General features: G+C 35.3%; 1 protein-coding gene across 6 annotated transcripts in view; it reads left to right on the top strand.

Annotated features, from left to right (window-relative positions):
- FAM227B (family with sequence similarity 227 member B) overlaps window positions 1-16,165 on the top strand; it is a 297,097-nt gene that overhangs the window by 7,443 nt on the left and 273,489 nt on the right. For 5 of the 6 annotated variants that reach the window (XM_063794131.1, XM_063794130.1, XM_063794133.1 and 2 more), the window contains exon 3: window positions 2,275-2,328. In XM_063794131.1, the coding sequence (XP_063650201.1) occupies window positions 2,275-2,328 (54 nt within the window). Of the gene's footprint in view, window positions 1-2,274; window positions 2,329-7,330; window positions 7,394-16,165 lie in introns of all 6 variants that reach the window. The other variant, XM_063794134.1, reaches the window with a different exon arrangement.

Below are 16,165 nucleotides of genomic sequence, written 5' to 3'. Positions count from 1 at the left end.
TAGATCTTATTCATTCTCTCCAGCTGTTTTTATTTGTCCGTTTGTTTTTTAGAGAGAGTCTCGCTCTGTCACCCAGGCTGGAGTGTAGTGGCACAATCTTGGCTCACCACAACCTCCGCCTCTGGGGTTCAAGCGATTCTCTCACCTCAGCCTCTCGAGTAGCTGGGACACCTGGCTAGTTTTTTTGTATTTTTATAAGAGACTGGGGTTTTACCATGTTGGCCAGGCTGGTCTCTCATACTGTTGACCTCAAGCAATCCACCTGCCTTGGCCTCCCAAAGTGCTGGGATTACAGGCGTGAGCCACCATGCCTGGCCACTCTGTTTTGTTTTGTTTTGTTTTACCTTTTTTTAAAATTTTTTATGGAGATTGGCTCTTGCTGTGTTGCCCAACCTGGTCTCAAACTCTGGGCTCAAGCAGTGCTCCTGTCTTGGCCTCCCAAAGTGTGCTGGTATTATAGGCATGAGCCACTGTGCTTGACCCTAACCTATATTTTTGTACCCATTGACTATACCCACTTTCCCCTCACTTCCCACTACCCTTCTCGGCCTCTGGCAACCATCATTCTATCTCTATCTCCATGAGTTCAATTGTTTAATTTTTTGACTCTCACTAAATACTCATTTTCTATAATGGTTGTCACATACACTCTTTATCTTCTTCTTGTATTATCAGTTATATATTTTCTTATATTCATCATATATTTAGATGAATGAAATATCCCCCAATTCAAATATGTAATTATTTTTTAGCATTTTTTTCTAAAACATGAACTTGTGATTCTGTAATCTTGACCACTTTATATATTGATATGAAATATGTGTTTTAATAAATAAAAATGTAGTACAATCTTTTCAGTGATATCATCATGGATATTAGGATATTAGACTTCTGAATTCCTCTTACTTTTGCCTTCTCACTGGATTTTCATTCTCTAGAAGTATTTTTATTATTTTTCAAGTACCTATATATTTCTGACATTCATCTACTCATTTATGCTTTAATTTATGCACACTGCGAGTACTTATTATGCATTGACTATGAACCAGCCACTGTGTGAAATTTAGAAAATTCAGCCATGATTCACATATACACCATGGAATACTATGCAGCCATAAAAAATGATGAGTTCATGTCCTTTGTAGGGACATGGATGAAGCTGGAAACCATCATTCTCAGCAAACTATCGCAAGGACAAAAAACAAACACCGCATGTTCTCACTCATAGATGGGAATTGAACAATGAGAACACATGTACACAGGAAGGGGAACATCACACACTGGGGCCTGTTGTGGGGTGGGGACAGGTGGGAGGGATAGCATTAGGAGATATACCTAATGTTAAATGACGAGTTAATGGGTGCAGCACACCAACATGGCACATGTATACATATGTAAAAAACCTGCACGTTGTGCACATGTACGCTAAAACTTAAAGTATAATAAAAAAAATAGCCTTTCCAAGGAATTGGCCGGCTACAAAATAAACATACCAAATTAAAAAAAAAAAAAAGAAAATTCAGCCATGATTGCACCATAGTTTCTGTCCTCATAGAGATAATCTGCTGTATGTTACCACGGAGAAAACTTTGGGGGATAAGAAAAGCTTGATGGACAAAGTGACTTTTAATTTGTTATTTGAAGTAAGAGTTAAATAGGCCAAGAAAGGATTGAAAGAGGGTTTGGGAAAGGGAGACTTCTGGACAGAAGGAAGAATGTAGGCAAAGTCTCTAAGGCGAAAAGGAGAAAGTTGTGGTCTGGATTAAAATTAGTTTGTGTAATGTTGAATACATTTTGAAATCACAAAGAAACTACTAAAAAATGTGATTTTTATCTATTAGACTGAAATATCCAAACATTTAAATTTATTTTAACTATGTAACTAGTTAACTTTTTAAAATACTTTATCAGCAAGAACATATTATATTTTTGGCTCTGGATTTATTATAGAGGCTATCCATGATAGCCCAAAATATCTTGGAACTCTTTTAGGAATCTGAAATGAGGACCTAAAGCAAGATTCATGTGGAGTTTTTCTCTAGGGCTAGTGTATAAGAGGGAAGCCTATTACAAAATTTGGTTTGGAGGCAAAGAACTTAAACATTTATGTGTGTCCCTTTTCAAAGTGGAGGGATGGTATAAAGTGAGCATTTTATGGTATCTTACCGCTCTGAAAATGATAGAGTATCATTTTATTTAAGTAAATTATTTGTAAATATTATGAACAGTCTAGTGAGTTTATGCCAATGAACAATGTTGATATTACTTTATTAGAAAATGCAAGAACCTCCAAAGAGCATTGAAGAATTCTTAAAGTTTCAAAATTGGGTGAGTAAAGCATCTTATTTTATGTGCCATTACATCATTTTAAAATATCAGTTATGGAGATTTAGAAGGCTTAGAATAAACTTTAAGACTAGAAATTTCAGAAATATGTTTCAATGAGGAAAGTGTGTATATAAATACTTATGTCCTTTGAGTAGTCTCTATGTTGTAGTCTTCCCTCTTGTCAACATTCTATTCTCTTTTTCACATTAAAAAAATTCTAGCCCTATACAGACATTTCTATATACTTTTGTTATTGTTAAGATTTTTGTCTTATGTATTTACACCTTAAAGAATATCCAACAGTTATGCTTACTTATCTCATTTATTTATGCACCACACCTGAGACAGGTAATTTGTAGAGGTGTTACATCAATATTCCTTGATTATTGAATCAGAGTGAAAAATTCAAAATGTGTTTTCATGTTGAAAGTTCAGTTTCCATTGTTATGCAAAATTACTGACTTCGCCTGGGGTTATTGGACTTGCTAAGTCTTCCCTTGGATCCATGCACCTGCAAGTGTGAAGGTCATATTTGTTTTGCATTGAGGAATGTCAAGTAAGGGCCAGAAGAAAGATGTCAGTATAGAAAACAGAAAAAAAGGTGACTTTTTAATTAGATATGTTTGTATTTTGAGTGGATTGGAATATAAATAATTTACATTTATTTATGCTTAAATGTAAATAGTATTTGCTATGATTAAACTGCTAACAATGTAGTTTCAGAAATATCTACTTTTAAATATCTATCTTCTGTTTTTATATTTGTTTAGATAAGTTTTTTTTTTTTTTTTACTTTCAATGTTTTGGGAAAGGATTGCGCTCAGATGAAAACATTCTTAGTCATAAAAGTTTACTTCAGTCACATGGTGTATCTAAGTATGTTGAAATACTTTTGGAACAAACTTTTTGTAACTATTTTGATTTAAATAATGATGCAAATGTGCTGCAGCCTAATGACAATGTTTAAGGACTTTTTAATGTTTTAAGTTTTAAGTTAAAATTAAGCTAAATTCAGCAAATAATGGAGACTGTATTATTATACATGTTTGAGGACCTAGGATTTTAAATAAAAAATTCTAATTATTTGAAGTAGTAAATATGTTATCCCTTTGCTTAAATTGAGAATGATACCAATCAAATCAAGATAATGGGTTTATGCCAGCTCTTCACTAAATACAGGATAAAAATCAAATCAAACCATGTCTTATTAATAGTATGTCAGTAGTATCATCTTTGTATGCAAAGGATATATTTATATTTGTATTCAAAGGCTATATTTATAGCCTTCAAGTTTTATCAGGTAGCATTTGGTAAAACAACATATCCATTTGTATCATTTTGTCATTTATAGGTTTCTCTGTAAATCTTTTCATATTTTCTGAATTTCCCAACCAAATACTCATATTCTGTAGTTATTTTTTATGGTTTGACTATGTTTATACATTGCCAAACTATTGGATATTTGAAAATATTCAGGAATAAAATGACTAGATGTTTAATTTTTTGTTTGCTATACAAAGTCTTTGTCCAATAGACAATGGTAGAAAAGTAGTGACTGCCATGAATTCATTTAAGAAATATTTTTGAACACCTGCTGTGTGCCAGGCACATATCAGTGAATATTAGGATATATCAGTGAATAAAAACAAGCAAAGATGCCTGCCCTTATGGAGCTATTATTCTTTTAGAATTGAATCATGTTATTAATCCAAGCTCTGCTGTTAACTAGCATTATAATAGTACTTGCAACCTACATGTTAGCTACTTGTTTCTCTTGTCTTCTACTTAATCTTTTATCATATCATCTAAAGTCCTCTCTTTTTTGCCAGTTCCTACCATTTCTATCTTTTTTGGTAATTTTAATATTTTGTATCATCTACTCCTCTCTTTCACCTCTTCCTATCTCCTGTTGTACTTCTGTGTATCTTTTCATCTTCAATTGTTTTTATCCTCTCATTTCTCTATTGATCATTTCTCACATTCCCTTCACTCCATCACAGTTCTATTTCTAGTTTTATTTTTATAAAAATATTTTTATGTTTTTATAACATCTTCTTTTTCCACTATTGTTGTATCAGTGTCAGCTCTCTTACTTATCCTATTCATTCGCTCATTTAGTTATTTCTGTTCACTACCCACTATTTGCCAGATATTTTTCTGGGCACTGGAGTTACAGCAATGAACAAAGACAAAAGATTCTACTCTTAAGGAATCTACATTATCTTCCCCCTTTTTGTCTCATCTCTCTTTACTGTCACACTTTAAAAAATTCTTTTTGGTTCTTCAAGTACTAAAGTGTTGATTCCAATTTCTTCCATATTTATATATTATACTTTTGATTTTTCATGTTATTTATTTCTTATTACCTTTTCTCTGTGTCCATGCAACTTTTATCTGGTAGAACTTTAATTCATCTTCTCTTAGTTCATCAATGTTAATTTTTGTTAACAGGCCTGTTAGATTCGTAATCTGTATCTGGAGAGTACTCCATGATATGATTTTTCTTAGAGGATCAAAATTATTTTATGATAGAGAAAATAATAATTTCAATCCCATTCTCTTTTTTGAGGGAATAGCCTGATTTATTTGCTTATTTGTTTATTCATTTATTTATTCATTAATCCATTTAAATCCTTATATCAAAGCTTAATATAAAGGAAAAAGAGCTAAATAATAGTCACTTTTCTTACTAATTCTAGTCATGCTTCTTATTTCTTGCCTTCTGTTTGATACTTCAGCATTGTCTCTTGGGCTTTGGGACATGGGTGAAGACTTACCCATATATTCAATAAAAAAAAATTCCTCTCTAAACTCCACGAGAGCCCTTTTGTCTGTCTACTCTCCCTTCTCCATCTCTAGTTTTGTATTAGCATATAATAATTTGTGCTTCTGCCACTGCCAAAGTTAATTGCTATAATTAAAATAAACATGACAAATACATAGCCAATTCTTGCTTCACTGACCCTGTTTTAAATAAGATAAATGTTCTTCTTACTTATCACTAAGGACCACAGTGCTATAACGTAGAATTTAACTCCTTAGGGAAGAAAAACTTCTAGTCCAATTCTTTTGTTCTTTTGGGATTTGAATACATTTATTTACTTTTAATTAATATAATCACCATAGACTCTGGATGCTCATACTCTAGTAGTAGTGTTAGTAGTGTTGATTTTCTTTCTGGCAGTATGAACTGCCTGACAGCTAATCTGCCTGTTAGCTGCTAGTTGACTTGATTTGCCTTTTTAGGTCTGGCCACAAAATTTATTTTTTAGATAACACTCTATTCAAGAGGTATCTTATTGAAGGCAAAATATAAAGGAATAAGGAAGGAAAGTAATAGAGAAATGAGATGGGGAAAATAGATTATGATCTGCTACAAGATATGATCTACTCCAAGATAATCATCTGGTATCCATTTAATAATACAGCCACAAAGAATTAAAAGAATTTAAAAATCACCTTCTTTATATTAATGGCTTTGGGACACCAGTCTATCCCTTGATTACCTTGGTGATGTAGAGAAGACAGAGTCTCATCAGCCTTATGGAATTTTTGGAAACTTTATTCAGTTCATAATATTTCAATATCTTGGGGAAAAGGATTGTGGTATAACAAGTCTGACATAAAGAATACATTTTCATAAAGATTTGTACATATTATAACATCTTTTCAAATTCCTTTTAGCCTCTTCCTTCTCCCTCAACTCCCCTAACAATAGCAACACATAACTCATAAGGACTGTGTTTTCAAATGTGGCTGCCATTCTAAATTGACAGTGTTGGTCTTCAGGGATTTTACTCTGTGACCTTCTCTTATTCTTCAAAATCTTTTAAATTTTTGACACAGTTTTCCAGATTTCATTGCTGGAAAACTTTCCCAAGTGGCTATGCGTCTTATTTAAGATACACATTTACAGGATTTGGAAGAGGGCACTTAACGTATTTATATAGCACTCTTTTTTTTCAAAATGACAGGGGGACCTTTTTGGAAAAGTTTTGCAGTGTTAAGCACTGGGTATTATTTTCATATCTTACTATTAGCACAGTTAATAAATGAACACATGTATGATGAGTTTAGGATTGCTTTTAAAGGAAGAAAAAAGGAGATGGAACAGGCCAAGGTGGGTTTGAAATTTCTCATCTGCAGACCTCAGATTTCTTCCCCTTAAGCTAAGGCCCCAGTGTATTTTACCCAAATTCCATTGCAGAGTTTCATCCTACACAAGTCTCCCACCATCCCAAAAAGTATTCTCTTATTCATAAACTTTTAATTATGTTGACTAACTTTCTTTGTTTTGCTATTATTTGGTTATATTAAAAGATCTTGTATTTAGATTTGCAAATATTAATGTTGTGGTTCCACTTCCCTTCTCCTTCTCTTCATTTCCCTTGTTTCCTTTTCATTCCATCTGCTTCCTTTCCTAAACAATTTAGTATTAAAGCCCTTTGGTGGCCAAAACAAGGCAGGCTTCCACATTGAGAAAGAAGGGTTTGCTTGGTGGCCCAGAGCAAGATTTCTGAGCCCAACAATGGTGAGGAGGATGTCCATGTGACACCACAGGTATCAGAATCCAAGGGAATGATGATGATATTCACACATAAAGGGAGAAGAGGAAGGTAGCCTTCAGTCTGATGTGGGAGGTCAGAGATCAAGTGGGGGTAAGGAGGATGTCCTCACAGAATTGGCAACCTAACATGGGATATTAGAGCCCAAGTAGTATGAAAAGGATATCCACGTAGGGAAGAGTCTGGGAGCAAATATGAGAGATTGGTTACATAAAAGGATTGATCAAATAAGTAAATATATTAAAGATAATGGTATCTAGGTTTTTAATTGTTAGGGATGGCAATTATAATATGGAAAGAGAGAAAACTAGAATGGTTAGAATTGGAATTAGAGGCATCAGTGTGAACTCATGGCTTTGAATATATAAAAGTAAAAAAAAAATACTTAGGAGAAATGACTCCAGCAAGTTGGCAAAATAACCTTTATCCCTTTGCAGAAATATCAATTTGAACAACTATCCTTGCAAGAAAAATACCTTTACAAGAGCTAAGGAATCCAGGTGAGATATTACTAGTCTTCACTATATGGGAGTCCTAGGCATGGCACAGAAATAAGAAAAGATACCTTGAAGAGGTTAGGAAGGACATTTTCAAGTTACCAAGCAAGGGCAGAACAGTGTGGAGAGAGATACCTTTCATCTGGGAAAGGGAAAGGAGAATGAAGTGAGCACATAACTTTGCCGTGGACCGCAGCAAGAGGACTGTGCAAGCCCACCCTCCACAGCCCCAAGCTCCAGGCCAGCACCTGTAGACCCAGTCTCCAAGTCCACTCCAGTGGCAGGATAGCTCCCACAGCCCCAGGCTATCCCTCTCAGACTCAAACTCCAGCTCCATGCCAGCCCCTTGGATTTTTGATTTTAGGCTACCACATGAGGACCCAGGCTCCAGGCCCACTCCAGCACCAGGCTGCTGCAGGCTCCAGGCCATTTCCAGGGGAGGCAGGCTCCAGGGCAGTCAGACTTCAGGTCCACTCCAGTGTACTCAGGACCAGGTCTGCACAAGTAGACCCCAGCACCAGGCCAGCCCATGGACCCAGGCTCCAGGACTGCTCCTGAGACCCAGGCTTAAAGCCAAACCCCACAAGTCCAGGAACCAGGATATCCCCCCAAACAGATTCGAGGCCCACCCCAGCACCAGGCCAACCCCGACTCCAGTGTCAGGTTGGCCCCTGTGGACCCAGGCTTCAGTCCTGCCTCCACAGATTAAGTGTACAGGCTGCACCCAGTGGACTGCTGTGCCAGGTCAACATCCCTTGAGCCTAGGACTCAGGACCACTCCGGTGGACCCAAGAGGTAATACCACCTAAGGGAACCCAGAGGCCCAACCCCATAAACCAAACTACAAGGCTAGCCACTGTGGGCTCAGGTAACAGGCCTGCCCACATACTGAACCAGATACTAAGTCAGCTTACCTGACAATTCCAACAGGAAGTCCATGGACCCCACCAGCTGGCCTACCTACATTTTCTGGGTGGGCTGACAGGTGAAGGGCTTTTGTGCTGAAGCCAGCCCCCAGAAGAGGCGCCTGTTCTTCAGATGTGCAGACATCAAAACAAGGCCACAGAGGTCACAAATAGTCAGGGAAACATGACATCACCAAAGTAACAAATAGAAGCATCAGTTACCTAAAAAAATAGAGATCTACAAACTGCCTGATGAAGACTTAAAAATATCATCTTCAAGAAGCTTAGTAAACAAGAGAACACAAAGAAAATCAGGAAAACAATAAAGGAGCTAAAGTAGAGGCTTATAAAAGATAAAAAATCATGAAAAATCCACACACAGAAATTCTGGGAGCTGAAGAACATAATGATTAAACCAGAAAAATCCATAGAAAGCTTCAACAGCAGATGTGATCAAGCAGAAGAAAGAATAGGGGTACTCAAAAACAGATCATTTGAAACTGCTGTCAGAGGAACAAAAACATAGAATGAAAAATAGTGAATAAAGCCTATGAGACATGGGACATTGTCAAGTGAAACATATATACATAATAGGAATTCCAGAAGGAGAAGAGAAAGAGAAAAGGGTAGAAAGCTTATTTAAAGAAAGAATGATAGAAATATTCCTAAATTGAGAGAGCAAAATAAACAGCAGGATCCATGAAGCCCAAAAAGACTCCAGATAGATTAAGACAAAGAAGAAATCTTCCCCAAGATACATTATAATGAAATTCTCAAAAGTCAAAGATGAGATAATTTTGAAAGCAGCAAGAAGAAAGTTATTTATTATATACAGGTATAAGATTATAAGCAGATTTATCAGCAGATACCTTGAAATCCAGGAGAGAGTGGGATGATAATGAAGTGTTGAAAAAAAAAAAAACTGTCAACAAAGAATTTGATAACCTGGCAAGGCTCTCCTTCAAAAATGGAAGTCAAGATAACAAGTTTTGCACACATGGAAAAAGTGTTGGGAGTTTATCACCACTAGATGCTAAAGGGAGTTCTTCAAGTTCAAATGAAGAACACTAACAATATAAAAACATTAAAGTATAAAACTCACTATAAATGTAAGAATATAGTCAAAATCAGAATACTGTAATAGTGTATTGGTAGTATGTAAATTACTTTTAACTCTATTATAAGAGTTAAAAGGCAAAAATATTAAAAATAACTATACATCAAACTGAATTCAACAAAACATTAAAAGTATCATTCATCATGGCCAAGTGGGATTTATTCTAGGGATGCAGGGATGGTTCAACATACACAAATCAGTCAACGTGATATGTCATATCAACAGAATGAAGGACAAAACCCATATGATTTCCGCTGATGCTGAAAAAGCATTTAATAAAATCCAACATTCCTTCAAGATAAAAATCCTCAAAAAACTGGATATAGAAGGAATATACTTTAACATAATAAAAGCTATATATGACAGACCCACAGCTAGTAACACACTGAATGGAGAAGAGCTGAATGCCTTTCCTGTAAGATCAGGAACACAACAAGGATGCCCACTTTCGCCACTATTATTCTAACTTTCACCGCTATTATTCAACCATAGTACTGGAAGTCCTAGGTAGAGCAATCAGACAAAAGAAAGAAATAAATGGCATCTAAGTTGGAAAGGAAAAAGTCAAATTCTCCTTGTTTGCAGATGATATGATCTTATATTTGGAAAAACCTAAAGACTTCATCAAAAAACCCTCTAGAACTGGTAAAAAAATTCAGTAAGCCTGCAGGATACAAAACAACATACAAAAATCAGCATTTCTATATGCCAAGAGAGAAAAATCTGAAAAAGAAATTAAAAAGTAATCCCATGTATAGTAGCCAAAAATAAATGAAATACCTAGGAATTAAATTAACCAAAGAAGTGAAATATCTCTGCAATGAAAACTATCATGAAAGAAATTTAAGAGGACACCAAAACATGGAAAGATATTCCATGTTTATGGATTGGAATAATCAATATTGTTAAAATGTCCAAACTACCCAAAGCCATTTACAGATGTAATGCAATCCCTATCAAAATACCAGTGACATTCTTCACAGAAATAGAAAAGAAAATCCTAAAATTTATATGAAACCGCAAAAGACCCAGAATAGCCAAAGCTATTCTAAGCAAAAGATTAGAACAAGAGGAATCACATTACCTGACTTCAAATTATACTACAAGCTGCGTTAACCAAAACAGCATGGTACTGGCATAAAAACACATATACACTCATGGAACAAAATAAGAGAACCCAGAAACAAATCCACACACCTGCAGTGAACTCATTTTCAACAAAGGTGCTAAGTACATACATTGAATAAAGGACAGTTTCTTCAATAAATGGTGCTGGGAAAACTGGATATCCATATGCAGAAGAATGAAACTAGACCCCTATCTCTTGCCATATACAAAAATCAAATCAAAAGGGATTAAAGACTTAAATTTAGGACCTCAAACTATGAAACTACTACAAGAAAACACTGGGAAAGCTCTCCAGCACATTGGTCTGGGCAAAGATTTCTTCAGCAATATGCCACAAGCACAGGCAACCAAAGCAAACATGGACAAATGGGATCACATCAAGCTAAAAAGCTTCTGACCAGCAAAGGAGACCACCAGTAAAGTGAAGAGACAGCCCATAGAATGGGAGGAAATACTTGCAAATTACTCATCTGATAAGGGATGATTAATAACCAGAATATATAAGGAGCTTAAGCAACTCTATAGGAAAACTAATAATCTGATTAACAAATGGGCGAAATATTTGAATAGACATTTCTCAAAAGGAGACATACAAATGGCAAACAGTCATATGAAAAGGTGCTCAACATCACTGATCATCAGAGAAATGCAAATCTAAACTATAGTGACATACAATCTCACCCCAGTTAAAATGGCTTATATCCAAAAGACAGGCAATAACAAATGCTAGTGAGGATGTGGAGAAAAGGGAACCCTCGTACACTGTTGGTGGGGATGTAAGTTAGTACAACCACTACGGTGAACAATTTGAAGGTTCCTCAAAAATCTAAAGATAGAGCTACCATACAATCTAGCAGTCCCACTGCTGAGTGTATACCCCAGAGAAAAAAAATCAGTATGTCAAAGAGATATCTGCACTCCCAGGTTTGCTGCAGCACTGTTCACAATAGCTAAGATTAGGAAGCAATCTTAAGTGTCTATGAGCTGATGAATGTATAAAGAGAATGTGGTACCTTTACACATGGAGTACTATTCAGCCATAAAAAAGTGGGAGATCCTGTTATCCACACAACATAGATGGAACTGAAAATTTTTATGTTGAGTGAAATAAGCCAGGCACAGAAAGACAAACATTGCATTTCTCACTTATTTGTGGGTTCTAAAAATCAAAACAATTGAACTCATGGAAATAGAGAGCAGAAGGAGGGTTACCAGAAACTGGGAAAAGGAGTGGAAGGATTGTGGGGAGATGGGGATGGTTAATAGGTACAAAAATGTTAGTTAGAAAAAATGAGTAAGACCAAGTATTGATAGCACAATAAGGTGAGTGTAGTCAATAATGATTTAATTGTACATTTAAAATAACTAAAAGAGTATAATTGGATTATTTGTGACACATAGGATAAATGCTTGAGGGGATGGATACCCCATTTTTCATGACGTGATTATTATGCATTGCATGCCTATATCAAAACCTCTCATATACCCCATAAATATACCTACCATGCACCCACAAAATTAAAATTAAATTATTACAATAATTTGATAATGAATACACAATATATTTAAAATGTAAATAGTGAAATCAGTAGCATAAAATGTGAGAGTGGGAGTTAAAGTGTAGAGTTTTTGTATGTGGTACATATGAAGTTGTTATCATCCCAAAATATAACATAATAACTGTAAGATGTTTTATGTAAGCCTTATATAACCACAAGGAAAAACCTTGTGTACATACAGAAGAGATAAAGAGAAAGGAATAAAAGTGTACCATTATTTAAAAAATCATCAAATCACAAAGGAAGAGAGGAATAGAGGAAGAAGAGAATGAAGTTACTATTAGGTTGGAGCAAAAGTAATTGTGGTTTTTGCCATTAAAAGTGATGGCAAAAACCGCAATTACTTTTGCTCCAACCTAATACAAAACAATCAGAAAACAGTGAACAAAGTGGCAGTATTAAATTCTTTTTTTTTTTTTTTTTTTTTTGAGACGGAGTCTCGCTCTGTCGCCCAGGCTGGAGTGCAATGGCGTGATCTCCACTCACCGCAACCTCTGCCTCCTAGATTCAAGTGATTCTCCTGCTTCAGCCTCCGGTGTAGCTGGGATTACAGGCACACACCACCACACCCAGCTAATTTTTGGTATTTTTAGAAGAGATGGGGTTTCACCATGTTGGCAGGCTGGTCTTGAACTCCTGACCTGGTAATTCGCCCACCTCAACCTCCCAAAGTGCTGGGATTATAAGTGTGAGCCACCACGCCTGGCCTGGCAGTAGTAAATTATTCCATGTCAATAATTGCTTTAAATGTAAATGGGTTAAATTCTTTAATCAACAGATGTTAAGTGGCTGGCTGGATTTTTTTTTTTTTTTTTTTGAGATGCAGTCTTGCTCTGTCACCCAGGCTGGAGTGCAGTGGTGCGATCTCAGCTCACTGCAACCTCTCCCTCCCGGGTTCAAGAGATTCTCCCTGCCTCAGCCTCCTGAGTAGCTGGGACCACAGGCAGACACCACCACACCTGGGTAATTTTTGTATTTTTAGTAGAGATGGGGTTTCACCATATTGGTCAGGTGGGTCTCAAACTCCTAACCTCGGGTGACCCACCCGCCTTGGCCTCCCAAAGTGCTGAGATTACAGGCATGAGCCACCATGCCTGGCCGGATTTAAACAAAAAAAAAAAAGAAAGAAAGAAACAGCTATATGCTGCATACAAAAGACTCACTTTAGCTTTAAGGACACACATAGACTGAAGGTGAAGAGATGATTAAAATAAATTTATGCAATGGTAATAAAAGAGAACTAGGATAGCTCTACTTCTATCAGATTAAGTAAGCTTTAAAGTCAAAATCTTTTAAGAGAGACAAAGAGGGTATTCATATAATAATAAAAGGGTCAGTTTGCAAAGAGTGTCTAACAATTGTAAATATATATGCACCCAGTGTCAGAACACCTAAATATATGAAGCAAATATTAACAGAATTGAAGGGAGAAATAACAGCAATACATTAACAATAGGAGACTTTAAGGCCATATTTTCAAAAATGGATAGATCATATGGAGAGAAAATTAATACGGAAATAGAGGACTTGAACAACTCTCTAGACAAAATGGTCCTAACAGACACATACAGATCATTCTATCCAAAAGCAACAAAGTGCAAATTTTTCTCAAGTACACAAAGAAAATTCTCCAGGATGGATTATATATTGGGCCACAAAACAAGTCTTAACAAATTTTATAAGATTGAAGTCTTATCAAGTACCTCTTCTGACCACAATAATATTAAACTAGAAATCAGTAATAGGAGGAGAACTGGAAATTGAACAAAATGCTCTTGAATAGCCAGTAGGTCAAGGAATAAATCAAAAGGGAAATCAAATTATCTTGAGATAAATGAAAATGGAAATAATGTACCAAAACTTATGGAATGCAACAAAGGATTTCTAAGAGGGAAGTTTATAGCAATAAATGCCTACATTAAGAAAAACGCTCAAATAAACAATCTATCTTATATCTCAAGTAACTAGAACAAGCAGAACTAACTAAGCCCAAAGTCAGTAGAAGGAAGGAAATAACAAAGATCAGAGCAGAAATAAATGGAGAGACTGGAAAAACAATAGAGATGATCAACAAAACTGAATTGTGTTTTCTGAAAAGATTAACAAAACTGTCAAATCTCTAGCTAAACTAAGGGAAAAAGAAGAAAGATTCAAATAAATAGAATCAGAAATGAAAGAGGAGACATTGAAGTTGATACCACAGAAATATAAATAATTATAGTAGGCTACCGTGAGAAATTATATACAAATAAATTGAATAACCTAAAATAAATGAATAAATTCCTTGAAACATACAACCTACCTTGACTGGATCATGAAAAATAGAAAATCTGAACAGACCAATAATGAGTAAAGAGATTGAATCAGTAATTGAAAACCTCCCAATAAACAAAAGCCCGGGACCCTTTAACTTTACTCATGAATCCTACCAAACATTGAAAGAAGAATTAGTATCAATCTTTCTCAGACTCTTCTGAAAAATAGAAGAGGAAAGAATACTTTCAAATTTATTTTATGAGGCTAGGGTTACCCTGATACTACAAGGACATGACAAAAGAAGAAAACTGTGGACCGTTATCTCTTATGATGAATAGTAATGGCAAAATCCTCAACAAAAACAAGCGAACCCAATTCAACAGTACATTAAAAGGATCATATACCATGATCAAGTAGGATTTATTCATGGGATGCAAGGACGATTCAACATATACAAATCCATAAATGTGATAAACCACATTAGCAGAATAAAGAATAAAATTATTATCAGCTCAACAGATGAAGAAAAAGCATGTTAACAAAATTTAGCATTGCTTCATGATTTTAAAAACTCTCAGCAAATTAGGTGCAGAAGGAATGTACTTTGAGATTATAAGGACCGTATATGAAAGCCCACATCTAACATCATAATCAATAGTGAAAAATGGAAAGGTTTTCCTCTAAGAACAGAAACAACACAAGGATTCCCACTCAGCACTCCTATTCATTATGGTATTGAAAGTTCTCCTAGAGCAGTTAGAAAACAAAGAAACAAACCATCCAAATAGGAAAGGAAGAAGTGAAATTGTCTCTGCAGATAACATAATTTTGTATACACAAAACTCTAAAGATTCCAGAAACTGTTAGAAATACTGAATGAATTCAGTAAATTTGCACAACATGGAATCAACATTCAAAAATGAGTAGTATTTCTGGGTACTAGCAATTAACTATTAAATCAAGAAAACAATCTCTTTTACAATAACATGAAAAAATACTTATGGATAAATTTAAAGAAGGAGGTATTGGCATGTAGCTTTTTTTTGTTGTCTTTTCCTAGTTTTGGTATTAAGGTGATACTGGCTTCATAGAATGATTTAGGGAGGATTCCCTCCTTCTCTGTCTTTTGGAATAGTTTCAGTAGAATTGGTACCAATTCTTCTTTGAATATCTAATATAATTCAGCTGTGAATCCACCTTGTCCTGGACTTTTTTTTTGTTGGTAATTATTTATTACCATTTCAATATTACTGCTCATTATTTGTCTGTTCAGAGTTTCTATTTTTTTCCTGGTTTAATCTATGAGTGTTGTATATTTCCAGGAATTTATCCATCTCCTCTAGGTTTTCTAGTTTATGTGTGTGAAGATGTTCACAGTAGCCTTGAATAAACTTTTGTATCTCTATGTTATCAGTTGTAATATCTCCCCTTTCTTTCCTAATTGAGCTTATTTAGATCTTCTCTCTTTTCTTGCTTAATCTCGCTAATGGTCTGTCAATTTTGTTAATCTTTTCAAATAATTTAACAAGCTTTTTGTTTAGTTTATCTTTGTCTTGTCTTTGTTGCTTCAATTTCATTTAGTTCTGCTGTGATCTTATTTCTTTTCTTCAGCTGGGTTTGGGTTTGGTTTGGTTTCTGTTTTCTCTGGTTCCTTGAGGTGTCACCTTAGATTGTCTTCTTGTGCTCTTTCAGGCTTTTTGATGTAGGTATTCAATGCTGTGAACATTCCTCTTAGCACTGGTTTTGCTGTACCTTAGAGGTTTTGATAGGTTGTGTCAGTATTATTGTTCAGTTCAATTTTTAAATTTCC

Source organism: Pan troglodytes, chromosome 16 (assembly GCF_028858775.2).
Source record: "Pan troglodytes isolate AG18354 chromosome 16, NHGRI_mPanTro3-v2.0_pri, whole genome shotgun sequence".
NCBI classification, from domain to species: Eukaryota; Metazoa; Chordata; class Mammalia; order Primates; family Hominidae; genus Pan; species Pan troglodytes.
The sequence above is the reverse complement of the archived record's forward strand: the minus strand, read 5'-3'. Positions and strand labels throughout refer to the sequence as shown.